Source organism: Ceratosolen solmsi, unplaced genomic scaffold (assembly GCF_000503995.2).
Source record: "Ceratosolen solmsi marchali unplaced genomic scaffold, CerSol_1.0 scaffold14, whole genome shotgun sequence".
In the NCBI taxonomy this organism is placed as follows: domain Eukaryota; kingdom Metazoa; phylum Arthropoda; class Insecta; order Hymenoptera; family Agaonidae; genus Ceratosolen; species Ceratosolen solmsi.
Genome location: NW_011948420.1, coordinates 9,006,659 through 9,027,324, shown reverse-complemented (window position 1 = coordinate 9,027,324; position 20,666 = coordinate 9,006,659). Strand labels below are relative to the sequence as shown.

Genomic DNA, 20,666 nt, shown 5'->3' with positions numbered 1-20,666 from the left:
TTTTAATTTTAATTTCGAAATGCGGCAAAGGAGCTGAGCAGTGCAGCGGACCCGGCCTGCCTTAATAAAGCTTAAAGAGACCGTGAATAATTATTATTTTCATTAAAAATGTATTAGCGATGATGTGAAGAGGCGAGGGTGAGGATGATGGTGACGGCCGGTATTTAAAATTTCGAATCAATTCGGAATTCGCCATTGGGAAGTGAAAAGCCGATTGACATGAATGCGCAATGCAGACGCTCGCGACGCGCTAAAACCGCGTGTAAGCCACTAGCGATGGAAAAGCGGAAAAGCCTCGGGGATTGGTGGTTTGGCGCGTGGGGGGTGGGGGTGGTGGTGGTGCAAGTTGCACATATTGAGTTGGATGTCAAGATGAAAGATGGGGCCGTATGGAGGAACGGAAAGCTGCCTCCCTCGAGTAATAAGCTCGAGGTGATCCCCCCCCTGACGCCTCATAATACATCGCTCAGACATCGAGTCCCGTGGAAATATTGGCGAGCCTCCATCGATCGCCCCATTTTCGGCTTTGTTTGCGGCTTACCAATGTCCCGCCCGTATCGATCGCCATCCTCCAGATTTCGCCTTATTCTCGACATTATGCGAGGATACCGGGATCATCGAGATCATTCCGCGAGTCGACACTGCTCGATTGAGTCGGGGCAAAGGAAGGATACGAGATAAAAATTTGGAACCGTCAATCCCCTCGCGTGTACTACTCCGAGGGACAGAAATCGGCTTCTGCGGAGCCTGTGCTCGGCGGTACGAATTTATCGAGGTTGGCATCGAATTACCTTCGTAGTCTCTACTTCGGCGACATTAGCACAGATGCGATGGAGCTACGTGATATTTTGGCAGAAACTGATAGCGATTATTAAAAATAGCTCCTTTATCACGTGATTTGAAGCACCATTTCGCTATTATACAGACGAGCATATCCTCGTCCATTAGTCTAACCATTAACATTACATAGGCGTACGATTTTTATTTGTATTTAAAACAAAAAACAAAACAAAAACAAAAAAAAAAAACAAAAAAAAAAACAAAAAAAACATAACGAAAAAGAAAAAGGAAGAAAAAGAAAGAGAAAGAATGAAAACTAAAGTGTTACTGCAGTTAATATTCGAGTGACGTACAATGAAATGATACTATATCGTGAGTATTTCTTTAAAATTTCGATTTAAAATGATAATTCCAAGTAATGAGCTTGAAGAAATTTGACTGTCAATATTGCGACTATAATGTCTGTAAATTTAATGTATAATAAATAGGTGTCCTGGACAGAATTAACGGCGCAAAGAAACATTCTTGAAGTGTTTACGAGTACACGCCGACTACCAGCCGACTAATCAAAACTTTTTCGCGTTTAGGCTGAAATAAATAACGCTTATGAATAATTGCTTAGAGAAAATTACAGCTTTTGCATTGGTTATTATTATCACTGCAAAAGTGAAAAGAGTAGCGGAATATTTCAGCGGGAATATAAAAATTAAAAGTTACTCCATGTTATTTTGTTATTTATTACCATGTAAACATGCTATTTTGCATGTTAAAAATTCTGTATAATATTGGCTTGTGTGTCGAATGCTTGAAAAAAATGCCTTGACAATTCAATAAATCAAAATTAAAAAATTATTTTTTGTTTTTCTGCTTTTTGTTTGTTGTTTGTTGTTTGTTGTGGTTTGTATTACGAAAATAGAATAATAAAGTAAGGATAGTACATGCAAAGTTAAAAGTTTGTATTACATACATTACACAAAAGTTGAGCAGAGATTTATAATAATGAATTGTCGACCTTTGTTCTCGTTTCCCCCCCCCCCCCGCCCCACCCCCGCCCCCGGCCCCGGCCCCACTAAAATAAAACAATAATATTGACAATTCTATGCTCGAAATATGAAGAAGAAAAAAATTTGACGATTCGTTTATTCGTAACATAATAATGTCAACAAATGGTACGAAAACACAAATATGCACGCAATACACCACGATTTTCTAGAGGAAATTTTAATTATCTATCCTTACTTAGGATCGTCAGGCTCTCTTCCCTAATATTATAATTGAAAGTCTTGCATTTTCAATTGTCTATGAGTCTAATTACTCTATAAATTACTTTACAATTTTGCTTTGCTACAATTTTGAAGAAAAGGGTTCTTAAATTGAAATCCGTACGAATTATTATTATTTAATTGTATTAAGATTTTGGGTTTATGGGTTTATAAGGTATGATATAGATTATGGAGAGAAAAAATGAGACAACCGATTACGTATGACGAAGAGGGCAAATTAATTATAATGTAATATTAAAATACAAAAGTTGTAGGAGTCGATTATATGGAGATAGTGAAAGATAAAGCTAAACTAGTTGCTAAAACGTTTAAACGGCCCTTTCACAACGATGTAAAAATTTTTTAATTTTATGATTGGATAAGTAATTTTCTTAGAATTACGCTAAGATAATTCAATTAGTTGTCTAAGCTATAAACGTGTGCACACGCGTTTAGTTCGTAATTTAATATGATATAAAGAGATTTACTTAATGACTATTATGCGCCTGTCTCTACCGCACGCACGCGCGCACGCACGCGCGCACGCACGCAATCTCTCTCTCTCTCTCTCTCTCTCTCGCTATCTACGCGTGTGTGCTCGCGTGCTTGTGAGCGTGTCATAAAGAGTACGTGTGAGTAATCACGTGCTAAAAAGAAGTGTCGATTCTCGTTCGAAGTAAACGTGGGATCGATATTTTAATCTAGGAGGTGAAAGTCTATCGAAGTGAAAATAAGGCGGGTCCTTGTTCAGGAATACAACAGGGCCGCTACGGTCGCCTAACCTAATGAAATAATGGATATTTATGAATGAAGATTGACCCTCGACATATCCAATGCGATCTCTGCATTTAATTAGCCGGCTTTTCTTATTGCAATTCACTCGATTCCACTACACTCGACTCGGCAACTCCTATATCACTAGGTAATTGTATCTATTAGATCGAGTTACAGCCCGAGCCATCGATACGATTGCATCGCGGTCCAGCAATTAGTAGTTGGCAAATAGGCGGCGAGTAGTACGTCATTGCAAATACTCCAGGCCCAAGGTGAATAATGTGAAAATTGGTTTATAGTCGACGAGGACGACGGCAATCATCATACATACAACGTTCAACGTTCGTCGCTTATTCGAATCGGCGATTATCGGCGGACCTAGGAAGCCGACCTAGGCGCGTCTCTCGTCCCATACCTCCCGAGGACGAGGCCCAAGGCAAGCGGTCGGTACTCAACGGCCACGGGTTCGCGTACACGCGGGCCATAGCGGCATGCCGGAGAAGTTCGAGCTTTCGCACGAGCTGCCAAGGAGACGGCGGCCAGGGCGAAAGCTTCATCACCTCCGGCAACCAGCCGGTGGCACCCTCTCTCTCTCTCTCTCTCTCTCTCTCTCTCTCTCTACGTGCGTGCGCGCGGTGACGGCGAGAGGGAAGTGGCAGGGGGGGGGGGGCGCGGTGGGTCTGGTAGAGTAGGCGTAGATCGTCGGCTCTATCACTCACGTTTCAGCAAGTCCGCTGGGCTCGAGCCGCGTCCCCTCGACGACTGCCGGCGTCCCTTGACCCGGAGCTGCGCGCTCCTCTCGGAGCCGAGCCGCGGACGAGCTCGAGCTCCCTTGGGACTCTCGTGCTGGCGTACGCGTAGCCAGGATGATCGTAGCGTCGGGCCCCGCTCGAGCGAACACGGGCGATCAGTTGTCGTAAACACTGGGCGCCATGCTGCTGGCCGCTCCGGACACGGCACCTGTCAATAGCTCGCTCGGCCAGTCGTCCCGACACCTGGTGGCACTATCGATTAGTAGTCAGACGCGTCGACGCGACGGGGACGACCCACGCCGCCTGCGCGAGCGACACCTAGGTATGCCGTCGGAGGCGACGGCACCTCGTCACGTACCACGGGGCAATCGCTCCGGCCGGCCAGTCCACAGCCACTACGAAGGTACAGCGGTGCCAGTCGGTAAACGCGGCACCTGCCTTCCTTGACGGCCGGTAAATTGTAGGGGACCCGGTCGATCGATCGCCGGGCCGCCTAATGATAATTGTGGCGTTGACGGTTGTCAGCGAAGAGGAAGGGGAGGAGTCGACTCCATCTCCTAACGACTATCTGCACAAATTGTCCTCCTGTATGCAATAAATTACTACTCTCACTTGCTTCTTGTTCCTCCGAGGCTTCTCCAACGAATCTCTTGATTTACTTCTTTTTTTTTTCAAAAACTTTTATCTGTTAGGCGCACAGCTGCAGGCTGCCAGTCTACGTCGACAGTTTGATTAAGACTGATAATGGGACGCATAATTATTAAATGGTCAGCCAACGCACAAAATAGCGTAATAATGATTTAGCGATCGATTAAATGAGCTTCTCAGCTATTTACTTTCCAATAACTGACTTTTCTTAAAACAGTTTTACAAAATGACTTCACACATCAATCAATTTTCTTATTATTCTTCGAGATAACATCTACTTAATTTTATCAAATTTGATATTATATATGTACGATGACAACATCAGACTTTGCATTAATGAAATCAAATTTAAAATGATAATAATTAATAATAAGCATTATTACTATATATATATATATATATATATATATATATGGTACAGGAAAATATATTAAAATATTTATTGATAAGTAAGCTAAATTTTTATTACATGAAAACTAATTTAGATTATGATGACGCGTCTCGTGATTTATTACTTATGGCCACGTATGGTAATTATTAATTATTATTAAATAATTTGACACTTAACTACTTGCAACTTCGAATTAAACAATTTTTATTATTAATGTAAAAATTGTATCCATTTGTTATGCAATGCATTTAGTAATTACCTTCTTTTTTAAATTTTACATTTTAGCTTCTTAAACTTTACACCATTTTAGAATATTAAGCGATTATTACAAAATGTTAAAGGATATAAAATTTTGTCCCTCGCATAAAATAAGTGAAATAATAAGTTTAAACTGAAAAAAAACATCGTTATTAATATATATTATCAGATATAACTAAAACACAAATTAAATAAAATTGCTTTTACATTGAATTTATAATAGAATGTTTATGATTGTCTTTAAAGAATTAACAACCTAAATGAAAAATATGAAATAATCGTTTAATAGTATAATAAATATGTTATGCTGATCAAATAAAAATAAATTATCCATAGTCGGAGGTATATTTGTAGTGAAATATAAATAAAAAAGTACATGTTATATCAATAATAAACAATTAATTACTGTTAGTTGAATATGTTGGCGACTCTGTGTATTATTGAAGATTATTGAACGAAAAACTTGAAAATTCGTAAGCTCATTGATTTCGGAAATTAAATGTAAATGTAAATATGTATATAAGAATTCGAATACATAATGACAAAATTTAAAATGTCCATTTGAAAGTTCTGCGGTTATTTCTAAGGTCGGCCATAATTTGTATACAAAATTAATTGTTACATCTGTCGACGATAAATAAGGACGTAATTAGTTGAAAATATAACTCCAAAGTCAACCGTGTAATTTGTTATTTTTATTTACTCGTGTAGTGCTTCATTAGCCTCTAATGATCCGCACTTTTTTAATCTATCCGCGCATCAACCGGAATTCACTTGTTCCTGGTCGATCCTTCATCCTTATTACTTCATTCCCACACTCACATTCTCCCTTAATACAATATTATTTATTAGTAAATTTGTTTTTTATATTTTCCCGTTGCCCGTGCGATGGAAAATGTATAATAAAAATAACGAATGAATAAGATAATAAAACTGTAAACAACAATTTTAATTATTGGCAAATTCCTTCCTTGCCGGATGTCTTGTTATTTAATATGAGAAGCAACGATAAAATAATGAGAATTTTTCGAAAATTTCAAGGTTTTTTTTTTTTTTACAATAAAATAATTAATGAAGTTTACAACAACAGCAATGAAATTATTTTTATTACTTTTATTATTTCGTCTGTAATTAATAGTAAGTATTTTTTTTTTTTTTTTTTTTTTTTTTTTTTTTTTTTTAATACCCAATGAAATAATATGCTGTAATTAAATTTAAAGAAAATGTTTCGTTTGCTTGTATCGAGTAAGGAAAGAAAGAAAGAAAGTAAGAAAGAAAATGAAATATCGGGTAACGAAAATAATAAACATACATGATGTATCCCTACTATCGGTCGGTGTTGATAAAATAAAAATAAAATGCGTGGTATAAAATATAAATTTATTGATCGTAGCATATGAGCGTGCATAATATGATTATTACACAAAAACGATGCTCGGAAGTTTGTTTTTGGAGAATAAATTAACGACATGAGATGAGAGCAGAGATATTAAGAAGCACAAATATTACAAATAGTACAGTTATAAGAATGAATAATACATGCGGCTTTATTGAAAATTTTCATTATGAACACTCCATCATCAGACGTTTGCACGGGCAATAATATAATAATATAATATTATTAGAATTTCCATTCCTTCGTATAGAAAGTAACATTAATGACAATAGTGCATTATATAAAAAATCTACAATAAATAATCATATGGTTCTAAGGATAGTGGGGCATGAGAGGACATGGAATAATGGGGACGTGACTCGATAATTTTCGAGCTTCCGTGCTTTCGTAATTTCGTCTCTTGGCACTTCTTGATTGTCGATCGCCCAATCCCATACATTTATGCGTCGATGGTATTGATAATAGATTATCCATTCCTCATTTTTCATCGTATATAAATTAAACATTAAATTACATAGATATAAAATAAATAAGAACGATGGTAGTGCGCTCGTAAGCTCCGCAACGTCCGCGAAGCTTAAATTAATATCCTTCGAGTCGCCCTGCCCATCCAAACCCATCATTTATAATTTGATTCTCTCGTCTTTCGTGCTTCGCACTCGGCGAGGCTTCGAATGACACGGAGCTAGCATTTATAATTTTTTAAAGCAATAATCTCTTAAACCCCCCCTCCCCCCTCCTCCTCCTCCTCCTCCTCCTCCTCCTCGTATCTCTCACACCTCCCGCCCTCGTATGTATCGACGATGATTAAAATAAAAAAGACAACACTCTCACGGTCGACACATCACCTGCGAATCAAAAAGATATTTCGCCGGTAAATGGCCACTCTCTCTCTCTCTCTCTCTCTCTCTCTCTCTCTCTCTCTATCTCTCTCGCTCGCTCCTAGGACATCCGTCATGCTCTATCGCGCCTAGTACAAGTAGTTCTTCGGATCATCCACGGGCTCTCCGCAGATACCGTGATGCATCTTGGTGACGCGGTTCCTCGAGCGGCAAATCTCCATGTTAAGGAAGCACTCGTTGCCGTAGGTCATGCTATCGGTGCCGCACACCGGGTCGTACTCCAAGGTGCAGATCGTGTTGCAGCCGTGGAACTCCAAACCCATGAGGCACCGCTTCAACGGCACCACGTATATGTGCTTTCTGCAAATACAACATTACTTTTTACGCTTTTCAATTCCAAGCCCAACGGGCAATTTGTCTTTAAATTGCGGATACTCCTTATTTCCCAACAGGCTTGATAAAACATTTATTATGCCATTAGAGTCAAACGTTCGTTAAATGGATGCTCTGCCATCCCTTATATTTCATTTCCCGTCTCATACTCACTCGCCGTCTTTTTCGTCTTTTACCCCGTCTTTTCGCAATACTCGCGCCAATGCTCGCCAACCTACCGCTAAAATTAATCCAACCAACATAATTCCCCGGCTAATAATGCATTTCAAGATGAATTGAATTAAAATCCCGCACATAATTTCCATCCTTTTAAATACACATTATTCCTCTTTCATATAATTCATAGGAATTATAATAATGCCAGCAGCTGCGAGCTAATTCGCGGCTCATTTACCTTCATTCATCCCCTTAATAACATGCAATTGTCATATGTTTACTATTATTATGTACTATTATTGTTGTTATTGTTATTATCATTATCGTTATTATCATTAGGGTAGCCGAACATCTGTATGTAAGTAAATGATTGTTAATTGGCGGATAAAATAGATATAAATATACCGAGTGCTATTGTTTTCGTTGAGGCGCGAGATAATACGAGCAACGACCTCGTTATCGATCGATTATGAAATTCTACGTGAAAATAAGCCGAGCCGACTCTCGGTGTACGTTACACTGCCTCGATCGATCACCTATTATCCCCTATTATCCCCCGAATTCGTTAATCGAGCAAATAATACAAAGCAATGAAGAAAAAAAAATAAATAAATAAATATCGCTTCAAATGATTTTTCCAAGCCCCTTCGGCGTGATATTTTAAAAAGCCAATGTAAATGATGCCGGCAGCCACGAGGCGTTTAATTGAAAATCTGAAATTCGTAATACCGAATGGTGATGGCGCTGTTCGAAGGGCGTTACGTGTAAAGCAAGACATGTAAAGGATGTAAAGGAACGTTTAAGGAGTAGACTGGCTCACCCGCAATTGTCCCTTTTCATCTCGCAATCGTTCCGGTAGAGCTTGTTGTCCGAGCCGCACACATACTGCTTCTCGTTATTGCAAATCTGGTTGCAGAGTGCAGTTGTGCGACAATGCTGTGCGGGCACTTGCACCACTCGTTGTCCGCATGTCTCCTTCTGCAGCTGGCACAATGACCTGTGGGTGTAATGCAGCCGCGTTAAAAGGTATTTAAAGGACGAGGTGCGCTTTCCTCACTACGCACGAACGAAAATCTGCCCGATCATACGCTCATGGATGTTTAATACGTCCTCGTGGATTATCCGTCTCAATATTTTTCTTAAATTCAATAAGCCCGTACCTGTTTTTACTCTCTTTTGGAACAAGAACAGTAAAGAACGAGATAAAAAAATAAATAAATAAATGAAAAAAAATTTAAAAAAAAAAAATAAAATAAATAAATAAATAAAGATAGGAGTTTCCGAATTGATGGAGCTTGTTGGATATTAAAATGGATCTACAATTAGCTTTGAGCAAATTAACGATGAGCGAAAATTTATTTTACACAAATCGTGAACGCTTGGAAATGTTTAAAGCTCTCCCCCACTATCATCGTACCTTTATTGCGCTGAATATTTTTATATCTTATGCCGAGCTAATGCTTAATACTCAAAGGCATTTATTTATTTATATAATAATTAAAAGTAAGTACATAAATCCTCTTGAATATCGTACCGCTTATGTTTCATAAAATTTTACTTCAAGAATAATAATATTTTACGGAGAATTTCTAAAAATATGTCCGCTATGAGCCATCCGGTTAGTTAACCTTTATCAACTGGTTTCCTTCGCGTTTTCATCAGGACTTGACTAATTTTTAAGCAAAAATATATAAAAGGCGTAATCGACCTCAGCGGAAAATCGATTCCATTAACAATTACCATATCGTATTTATTCATAAACATCCAACGCTTCATAAATTTTAGTCACGAAAAGTTTATAATTTCTGGGGAGAAGAATGAAAGAATGAATGAAAGAAATAAAGAATGAAAGAATGAAAGAATGAAAGAATGAAAGAATGAAGGAAAGAAAAACAATGAAACCTGCCTCGTTCCCTTTGCTCTACATTTTCATATAAAACACCTCGTTAATTTTTACGATATGATAATCTCATAATCGGATAGTTCGCGAATAAAGGAAATAGCAGGGGAACGATTCTTAAGATTATTAAGATTAATAGTGACGTGCCGATAGACGTTGCCGTCGCTGCCGCAAACTGGTTCCTCTGGAATATCGTTGCAATCATCGGGACAATGTTCCGTGTCCTTCAAAGTCGTGCACGCGCCTACGTGAGCCAACTGGATGCCTTTCCTGAAAAAGATTCGAATGAAAAAATTATGCGTAGCTATTAGTTTTAATAGACAGAGAGAATGGGCCTTTTATTATAACGCGTGAGATAAGCTTGGCTAAGCCGTTTACTTAATTTATTCACACACGAGTCCTTGGCCGATTCAATTACATTGCCCGCCCATTAATATCGTCATTATTATAATTCTACATATTGCGTACCACGTGCATTTCGTTACGATGCCCTTAAAAATGCCTGCGAGAACAAATATTCTTTCGACGAAATTCATTAATTTCACGCATTAACTATCATCTTACCTTATTTATTTCTCACATCTTACGTTTCAACGTCAAATTCACAATCAACGTGCAATTTTATTAGGCCAAATATCATTGCTAATAGTACAATCCACCATAACGCATCGACGCATTCCAACGTGTGCATTGTCATGGAGATGGAAAGACACTCGAATACGACAAACGTCGGTGTCTTCTGTCCCCGAGAGATTTACACTGTAGCTCCTATGTAAATACGCTTTAGTTTATTGCGTTTCTCGCAAGTCACCTACGAACCTCAAATTCCTAACATCGTAAGAGCGTAAGGTTATAATAGCATCGCGAGCCCAACCCTTCGCCCCTCCCAGCAGCGACATGTTCCCGAACACGTTTTGCCATTAGGATACGCGCGCACGTGCGAAGAACGAACGAACGAACCTCGTTCGTATGAGCCCAGCTCGTATTATTGCACGACGTATAAACAATAAGTAGAATAATTGTCGTTAACTCACAACGTTATATTAACGAGATATGCCGTGAAAATGCTCCATCTCATTCTCCTCTCACCAATAATTACGTCTCGTGAAAAGTCATTTATTTGTTGATTTTTCAAATAATTTCGACTCGCTTCTTTCATGATATCACGTTGCTTTTATCACGAATACCTAATCGGATGCGCGAATAATCATGGGTAATCGAGGGCGTGGGTAATCGTAATAATTCCAAGTAAAGGCTTGAAATCATTATGGAATCCAAGGCATTAACATCGATTCGTTAGTCCGTAGGAATCGATTACTTCATAATCGCCCTTTCATGTCTATTAATTAGCATCCTGTTGTTAAAAACAATAAACAAAAAACAAAAAACTAATGAGTCGATTGATCGGATAAGCCGTGCAGTCGACTTTCATTTGAGATAGTGCGAATGAAAAATGGCATTTAACGTTGGCCTTAATAGGAGAAGTAAAAATTTGCGCGGCACACTTACATGCAAATGGCGACATTCAAGTGACACTGGTTGGAGTAAACATTAGCGTCACTACCACAAACTGGATCGGCTTCGGTTCCGCAGTGCTGCTGTTGCTTGACGCACTTGGATAGGCGCGTTCGACACTTTTCAAAGTCCACGGCCGTTACTTTTCTTCTTGTATTTCTAAGTAGATTTAATTGCATTTCAATATCCAGTAGTGAAATAGCTCTAAGGCCTTTTATATATATATATATATATATATATCAATTATATCCTCTGCGTTAAACAATGCGTCTATATACAAAACGAAGATAATTTTGTTTCGCGGTATATTGTAAGCTTGAGAAGCTTGCAAACTCACGAGTGACTCGCGCACCATCCACGAAAAATCTATTCTGATTCCCGGGAATCGCCTTTGTTTTATTGTCATGAAAAAATTATACCCTACTATGTAATGAGAATACTCTATCGCTATAATGTACACGATGATTAAACAAATTAATTAAATTAATGCTCCCCACGCATTGAACTTTACGATAGATCTTACGATTAAAATCAAGTAGTGAATTTAAAAACTAACTGTCGAGTTGTGCCTAATACAACTTATTGTGATGAGAATATTGATCAATGAAATAATTTATAATTATGATTTTTGACATTGGATTATAGGGACAATCGATGATTTTACAAAAGGATTTTACAGGCGAAATATTTATTTTGTTTTCGGATATCAACGTCGTTCCAATGTACTTTTGCGAATTAGGCATTCAACCTTTCTTTTATCTTCCTATCAATTTTACATTCAAATAACTAATTTACTTCTATCATTGTATAATTTTATAGTGTACCATTTACTATAATTTATAGTATAATATATTTTATTATCATCTATAAAAGTGTGTGTTAGTATTGAAGTTTCTTCGTGGACCGCCAATATAAACTCTCATCTTATTATAAATAGACTGTTATGGCGGCATACGAACCTTAAATAATTTCTCACAATAAATTTTAACGTTAAATCTCAGGTTGATAATTAAGGAATTATCATAGTATTAACGATTAATATTGCACTGGAAACGGTATTAGGAAAAAAAATTAAAACTACATCAATATAAGTGAGAGATAAAATAGCATAGAAAAACTATCAACAATCATGTGGTATGATGAATTTTAAAAATCATTGTGCCAAAAGGGTAAGTGACTTTTCGCGCGAACGTATTAACATACGAATGGCAATTATTAGAAATTTCATAAAATAATATATTGCCAATAAGCCTTACATTAAGATCCAACGCTTAAGAAAAGATTATCAATGTCTTCTTAAGTCTGTAACTTCTCTCGAGTAATCATCGATCTACGAAACTTACCCGCAATTGAGCATTTGCATCTCGCATTCGCTTCGATAAATGCTTCCGTCTGATCCGCAAACTGCTATTTCCGGTTCGTTTTTACAATCCAAAGGACAGGCGGTGGACACGCTACCCGAGGTCCTTTCCCGTGACACACAGAAGGACATCGGCACTTCAAAGACGTGCTTCCTAGAAGACGCCGTCAGCAATTACATCCCTTACATTTCAATAATTTTCCATTTCGTTATCGCAATATTAATATTTTCTAAAATATGTTATTTAAGCTTAGCGGATTTTTTTGTTTTTGTTTTTTGTTTTTTTACATTTTCATTTTACAAGTGGTCTGCTCTGGCTTCTACAATCCTGAAAACTATACGTCCAAAATGCGCTGACTTCCTTCAGCCTCGTCAATAGCTTGGCAATCATATTATCTAAGCGCTTTTCACAAATTCCCAATGTAATCCTATTCTTAAGTATGAGGATAATAGGATATAAAAATTATGCTCTTCGTAATTATTTTTCGGTCAATCCAATGAGGCTTGCCAGTGAGAAAGTTGTTATCAATAGTTATTGCAAAGCAATTTGTATTTCATATAAATCGCGTGGGATTATTTAAGCAAGTGGAATAGTGGAATAGTAGCGGATGATCAAATTGAATGGGACATGGAAATTCTTGAAGGGCTTGACACTTGTCATCGACTAAAGAGCATTTTCCTCGATCCGTGTACTTCATACAAGGCTTAAAGCTTTAAAGCGCGATTTTTTGACATTAAGGCAGCATACTGTTTCCACGTACCCGCAGTTTTTCGCTCGCATCTTGCAGGTATTCGCGTAAAGGATGCCGTCACTCCCGCAGGCTGGTTTGGCACCGCGCCAGCAGGATTCTCGGCAGTGTCTCGTTGTTTGGCAGTGCTTTTTGTTCGTCCTCACGACACCTTGCCTATAAAACGATAAGCATCCCTTTGATGTATATGTATATATGTACGGCCTAGGTTTTAAACGTGCTTTAAAGACCTAATGAAAATCCAAAGATTCGTTACAAATGAAAATCTTACCAAAATCGATTGTGTAATTAATCGCAATGGCACGCGATTGCCCATTATGATGATTTTATCGTTACTCGCAATTACAAATAGAGATTTTTTAACAATAACATGCAACGTGACTCAAAATTCAACTTTGTTACAATGGATTCGTCGTTTTTTCCCGGCTTTATTTCATCATAAATAATACAATAGACAATTACGTCAGCGGTAGCGATACCTCGAATCGTTGATAATAACATTCATTCCATTTACATTTCATCGAAAATGCCAAGGCATTATTATCAATTTCAAATATCATCGTCACTATTAATTAGCATCGCCATCCTCCCCATAACTATTAATTTTCTTTAAGCGAATTGAGAGAAACGTATCGTTACAGCTCTTCAAATGTTTGTCGTTAGAGAAATGAAAAGATAAAAAATAAATATGTATCAACCTAGCTGTGAAGAACGTCAGAAATAAATAAATAAATCAATGTATATGTATAGCTTGAGAAACGTGTTTTTCGAGATAATTCTGTAAAGTGACGTTATCAAGTTGCAAAAATCGATTTAACGTCATCGACAACAAACGTGTATTAACAATACACGACAATACGATCGCTAAAAGCTACCTATTCGTGGGCTTTTTAATCCGTTAAGCAACGGCTAATGTAACTAATTGATACGTCCTCTCGTCGCAAGCACGGAACTTTTACTTTAAACTTTAAAGCTACTTACCCGCAAGTGAGCAGTTTCATTTGGCAGGTGGACTTGTAGACGTTGCCGTCGCTGCCGCAAACGGGGCCATCGAGGGGTGCAAATTCGCAGGAGACGGGGCAATTCTCCCGGTGTGCGGAGATGTTGTTGCAAGGGCCGAGATGCGAGAGCTCGATCCCCACCCGACAGATCTCCACCCTGAGCATGCACTTGTTGAGGTAGGTGTGCCCGTCCGTGCCGCAGACGAGATCCTGATCACCGGGGCAGCGGTGCTCGCACTTGCTGCCCAACGACCGGAAGCACGACTTCTTCTCCGGAGCTACGGTCACACCTGCAACGAGGACCGGCCCGTCGATCATCCATCCCCTCCCCCCCCTCCCCCTCCCCCTCCCCCGGATCGTCAACTCTCCGCTTACCGGGGAGTGCAATTTCGTGGCAGTTCGAGGCCCGAGGCCCATTTACCAACCTAACTCGTTGACATTTATCGGGCATGCGCAATCCAACAATGTCAATATTGTCATGCAGTCGGTAATCGCGTGGTGTTTGTTAACGATCGATGGATGTAACGATACGAGGGAGGGACTTTTACGTGTAATAAATGTACTTAGGCGCGCAGGATTACTAATACTGACAATAACGATTGAAATTTTTAAAAAGCATAGACAAATTAACTTTGTTAACTGCAAGATTATCTCCAAGTTTAATATTCCCTCACGATACTCGAGCTTTAGACAATTTCGTAGCACAGTAAAGCATAAGGTATCGTGCTTTAAATGTAAATTTAAATAACATTTTTAAGATCTTTCATCAATTATAATATATGAACAAACGTAAGAAGGGGAAAAAAAATCAAATTAAAATAAAATCATTGATTGGTATAAATATCATTGGATTAATCTACTCTAACAAAATGACAACATTAATTTCTAATAATAATAATAATAATAATAATAGCGAATGGAGATAATGTAATGGAGATAATTTTATGTCTGAAATTAATTAGATAAGCACGATAAATTCAAATACATATTTATACGAATATACAGATATAATAGTGCTTTGTATTAAAACTAGTCATTAGCATTTACCGAGCATGTTACCCCAGTCCTGTCGTGCTATGCATTTTCATACGGTTTTCCGCTACTTTAACAATGAGCGTATTACCATTACATGAAAATTACAAGATCATTTTTTTGTTTTTATTGGTCTTTTCGAATATTTATATTACTATTTAATCGCATAAGGCTGATACGGATGGGTGCATATCTAAATGTGCCTTACACGTGTAATGCGTACGTAATAAATCAAAGATTAAAATTAATCTAATCGGATGTTCGGTTCGGAGTTGTACGAAGCCTAAATTAATGTAATTATTTCGAGGTTGTATTTGCTCGATACGAGAGCGTTAAGATATTTTCTTAAAATACTCTAAGATATTTGCATCCGCTTAACGACTACAAGTCCCTTGCTAAATTCAAATTTAATTACTGACTAACCAAGTCTCTGAGATACCTTAAAAGTGCCTGATTCTTCTTATGATTATAAGGAGAAGAGGAGGAGAATAACATCCTTACTCACGCTACTGACCACACTCAAGAAACTCAATGTGCAATTTACGAGTAAATGGTCTAATAACCAATGAGGCATTCATCATCGAAGTAAAAAGCCGGCGACCCCACTTTTCATGGAATAGCGTCGCATCGGGCGAAGAAGAAGAGCGTTGATGATTATAGCGCAATTAGATTTTTTTTTACCCTAGCGGTAGAAGCGTCGCTGCTTCATTCTTAATTAAGATGCCGGCAAACCGTAAGTTTTTCCTCTTTTTCGCGACTCCGTCTCCTTCTTGTCTGCCTGAACTCTGATGAAATTGTACGGGAATTATGAGGACAGTGAGGCCAGTGTCTTCGATTAGTAATGCGTAACAGGATTTTTTAAATGTTGCATTAGAACGCTCTCGAGTAATGCTTTAATCAACGTACATCGCCAATACGTCTAGGCCAATAAAATATCTAAGACATCGAGCTGCCACTATTATGCGATAAAATTTACAATAAAATCTTAACGATAATTTCACTGAGAATTGAGTGAGAATTGTATTGAACGAGTGTTGATGTCAAATGTTTCGTGTTTATTTCGCATCATTCGTAATGCTCGAATTTTTAATCTTGCACCTTATAATTTAATAAATTCATTGCACGAATGCAAAATTTTTAATGTTATGAAAAAACATGAAAAAAGAAAACAAAATTTCTCTCTCTCTCTCTCTCTCTCTCACACACACACTTTTGTCATGAATAATTTTCTGCGTATTATTATGAGTTCCGAGTCAGTAGTTACAATATCGACATTTTCCTTTTTTTTTCTTTCATTCTCTCTCTTTTTTTTTTTTTTTTTTTTTTTTTTTTTTTTTTTTTTTTTTTTATAATATTCACGTATTTTGAAAAATCTATCCAATAAAGCATTTTTATTAGGTAGAAGTAGTAACGATAAAGAAGTTAATTAAGACATAATTTGGCAATCTAAGAAAACTTTATTGCAAAATAGCGAAAAACGCGTAATTCCTGTAATGTACGGGAATACACAAACCTACACGAATATTTATCCACGTGTACATGAGAATACGCGTATTTATAATAAACGTTTAATAAAGTAGGAATTAATTTTCAAGATATATTATTAATATTATTTATACATTAAACACTGGAACTTTTGTAATAGCACTCTTATCCGAAACCAACCAGTATCAAATCTTTTAATTCGTGAAAATAACTCGGACACTATATATTTTTAATCGTCTCGATGCATTGAAATGGCCAAAAAAACAAGTAAAAGGAAAAGTAAAAATTATAATAAATCGCTTTCATTAAAATCTAATAATCCTCTATCGTTTAAGTTATTGAAGTTTCCGGCTACCGCGGAGCCTGCGCACCTGAATGATGACTTGATGATATCCACATTGCCAATGGATTTAGTGCGACTGTGCTTATGCAAATGTAATAAACTCTCGAATCTTTGTGGTATAATTGGTGTCAAATAATAATTTGACATCCAATGGTGAAGCAGTTAATGAGAGAGAGAGAGAGAGAGAGAGAGAGAGAGAGAGAGAGAAAGAGAGAGAGAGAGAAGAAACATTCATATTCTTTTTCGTTATAAAATTTAATATTGAATTGGTATCATGGAATTGGTATTATTATGGTATAGAATTAACGAATTCAATTTGGAATTGTAATTATGTCAAAAAGAATGCAAAATGACACTTCACTATAATACTTTAATAGAGCAATAGTCAGTTGGACGTTTATTCGATGGATTTCCAACTCCTTGCCACCTCTCTACGAAATCTTTCACCTTTGCCACGCGTACGTTTGTATCTCCGACTAAATGTCCGCCGAGTGTCTGAAATAATATTAGCGACACGTGTCTCCTGCTGCGTTTGCCAATATTTGCCAATAATGGCTAACGACCAATACAACCCAGCCCAGCAACGACGATGGGTTCGGCGCTCCTACATAGGCTATACGAGTGCGAGAGAGCTGTCGATACTGTCTTTACCCTCGCTATATCGGCAGACTAATTAAAAAGAAGTAAGGATGGAAGTTAGGTAAGTTGTCGTTACGGTAAATCCTCCCGTCATACGCTCCACATACGAATTGGCTGCCCCTGTCCCACCCACCCCCCTTCCTAGCTCGCAATGACTGCGCATGCTCCGTCACTCACCTTTGCCGCAAGTTTTCTTCCGCATTTCACAGGAGGAGGCGTAAATGACACCGTCGCTGCCGCATACCGGATCGCCGCTCGTCGGGCAAATCCGTGGACAGGAGCTGCTCGCGTATTCTGAAAAAGTAAAAAAACAAAACAAACGGATATTATTAGGCGCTGCCATTATTGTCGCGAGCGTCACATGACGCGCCCACGGACAATCCACGGCCGCCCCGCCATTCCCGGCCGCTGTATCATAGAAGGATTATTGCGGATACACTCGGCCGCGGGATCTTGTAAAATCCAGTCGGGGACTAATGGGTCGGCGGTGCCGCTGTTTGGCGCGAGCCACCGCGATACCGTTAATAAGGATGGGGGACTTTATATCGCGATTCCGACGCTACTGGCAGCTGCGGGTCTCATTGTTCACGGCCTTAGCGCGTGCAATGTCATCTTCGTTAGACGCTCATCTCGATCGAATCTCTCACCGAATTTCATTATCGACGAGGGTTAGCTGCTCCTTTCGACAGATCTGTCACAACCAGCGTTATTGTAACTAAGTGCTCGGCGGAAGTTCTACGGCTTTATGATAATTCACCAATTAATTCACACACACACACACACACACACGAACGCGCACACACACACACACACATGTATATATATATTATTGGTATTACATTAATTTATTACGGAAATTATTTCCTGTGCGGTGCTGAGCTGCCATTAATGTGCATGCATAAGACGACCGTTATTTACGGCTTCGTTGGACGGATAAGAATAATTTACAAACTACTTGTACGATCTTGTTTCAAAGATATTCTAAATCATCTTCCATATAAATTTGCTACTAAAGATAGTAGAGCACTTTTCTATTACTGGACACTAACGCATAAATAGTATCTTCAAACTATCTTCGTTTTTATTTCTCTTTCTTCTTCTTTCATTCGTACTTTTTCTTTATCGTTCCAACCCATCCCAAACTCTACCCACCCCTCTTTTTATTAATTTAGAGGCGAACCACATGTATTATTAGGTACCACGATACATGATATATAGGTATTTATTATTTTTAAAACAAGTTCAAAAAATTCTTCAAAAATTTTTCCGTTCAAGTCTTAACAAGGAAGCTCATTGGATTTCAAAGCTGCACTTTGCAAAAGAAATATTACTTATTAAAGAAAAAAAAGAAAATGCTCGCGTAAAACATCGTCTCCGACTATAAACGACAATTTGTCATATGCAATAAGTGTCTGAAGACGTCGCAACGATCTATCATTATAAATATCATTAAAACAAAAACAAAAAAAAGAAGAAGAAGAAGAAGAAGAAGAAGAAGAAGAAGAAGAAGAAGCATATCGTTTATACCCGTTGAAAATGGCACTCAAATGAAAAATCCAAAATTTTCATAAAATGTACATTAAGAGACCAATGTGCTTTTAGTTGTCTACCGCCAGGAGTCTGCGAGCAATGACATTAATAACTAAAATCAATCATATATCGTTATTAAGTAAGATACGGTGAAAGTGAAAACAGAAACCCGTATTAAGATTGTCGATAGAGACTCGACTCTCTTGACAATTAAATTATTATATTTACATACATTTTTTAAGGTTGAAAATTGTCACGATGTGCCAATATCGACAACATTGAGGAGGGGAGGGGCGAAGAGAAAGCGACGTTCAACTGTCCCCTGGTAGCCACAGAAATAGAGAGAGAGAGAGAGAGAGAGAGAGACAGCTTTTATCTTTTGCTGCTTGGAGTTGAAAATTATGCTGTATTGTCTCAGAGATGGATTTATCAACGAACGAGAATCCGTAGCAATTTCCGGAAAACGCGCACATAACCGACGACTTTCAGTCCTGGTTCATCCTACGAAGGAGTCCGCAATACAAATGCACGAGTGCAAGGGGACAGCAATTAATTCACTCCGGAATAGCTTTCGTCCTTTATCCATCGAGACTTCAGCATCCACGTCGTGGACCGACCCTCCTACGCCCCAGTCTCCAAACTCCATCATAATGATTTCCGCTCGACCATAGTTAACGACGCCTCGGTGCTTAGCTCACGGCAATATACGCTCCAGCTAGCTCAGGGTCAACAGCAGCTTGGATCAAGCGCCGGGTTGCGTCACTCCACGGTGTACCGTTCATTGGCGCATTGTAAGCTCTGGAGCTGAGGGGAAGCCCGGGGCTGGCAAGGACAACAAAGTACACGAGCCGCTGGATAAGGATATAAGGCAAGAGCCCCTCATCGGCTCATATCAATCGATAGCACTGGGCATGAAAAATTGCATTATCCCTTTACTACTACGTTAATGGGCCAGTCCCAGAGCCCTCTTCTCTATGCCCCGTATCCTTGCGCTTATCCAGCGTCCAGCGATCGTACTTTCGCTAATCCCAATGGTCTATGCAGCTTCGTCATGGCTTAGAATTTGCTCATCCGTAATTATTATGAGAAGAGAAAACTTCGGCCTAGGGGCGGGCGTGCTGGGGGGGGGGGGGGGGGACTTTAAGCATTAACGAGCGACATTTAAGACATTTAGTAGTTGCCATCTCAAAGGCAAACGAGCAATACATTTTTTCTGTCAATTGTGAAATCAACAGTCGTAATTCAAATACAGTAGCGAGGAAACGTTCTTTGCTTATTCTGTGAATATCGAAGGACTGACTCTTGGAGATTCATTGTTCTTTAGCGCGACCTAACGAACCCATTGTGCCTCGGGGTTAAGCGGTTTTTACAACTTTTAGCAACAAGTTCTCGTTGATTATTAACTATCCAAATTGTTTAAGAACAATCGTAATGATGATACTAATAATGATGGTCATTCG

The 20,666-nt window shown here is 38.5% G+C and overlaps 1 protein-coding gene across 1 annotated transcript in view; it reads right to left on the bottom strand.

Moving 5' to 3' along the window:
• Positions 1-7,008: 7,008 nt before the first annotated feature.
• Positions 7,009-20,666, bottom strand: part of LOC105361061 (agrin) — a 47,484-nt gene continuing 33,826 nt past the window's right edge. The window contains exons 2-9 of the mRNA XM_011498146.1: positions 17,854-17,970; positions 14,158-14,467; positions 13,189-13,332; positions 12,411-12,581; positions 11,062-11,226; positions 9,700-9,822; positions 8,473-8,649; positions 7,009-7,463 (exon numbers count right to left, since the gene is read on the bottom strand). Of these exons, the coding sequence (XP_011496448.1) occupies positions 7,232-7,463; positions 8,473-8,649; positions 9,700-9,822; positions 11,062-11,226; positions 12,411-12,581; positions 13,189-13,332; positions 14,158-14,467; positions 17,854-17,970 (1,439 nt within the window). The 3' untranslated portion in view covers positions 7,009-7,231. The remainder of the gene's footprint in view (positions 7,464-8,472; positions 8,650-9,699; positions 9,823-11,061; positions 11,227-12,410; positions 12,582-13,188; positions 13,333-14,157; positions 14,468-17,853; positions 17,971-20,666) is intronic.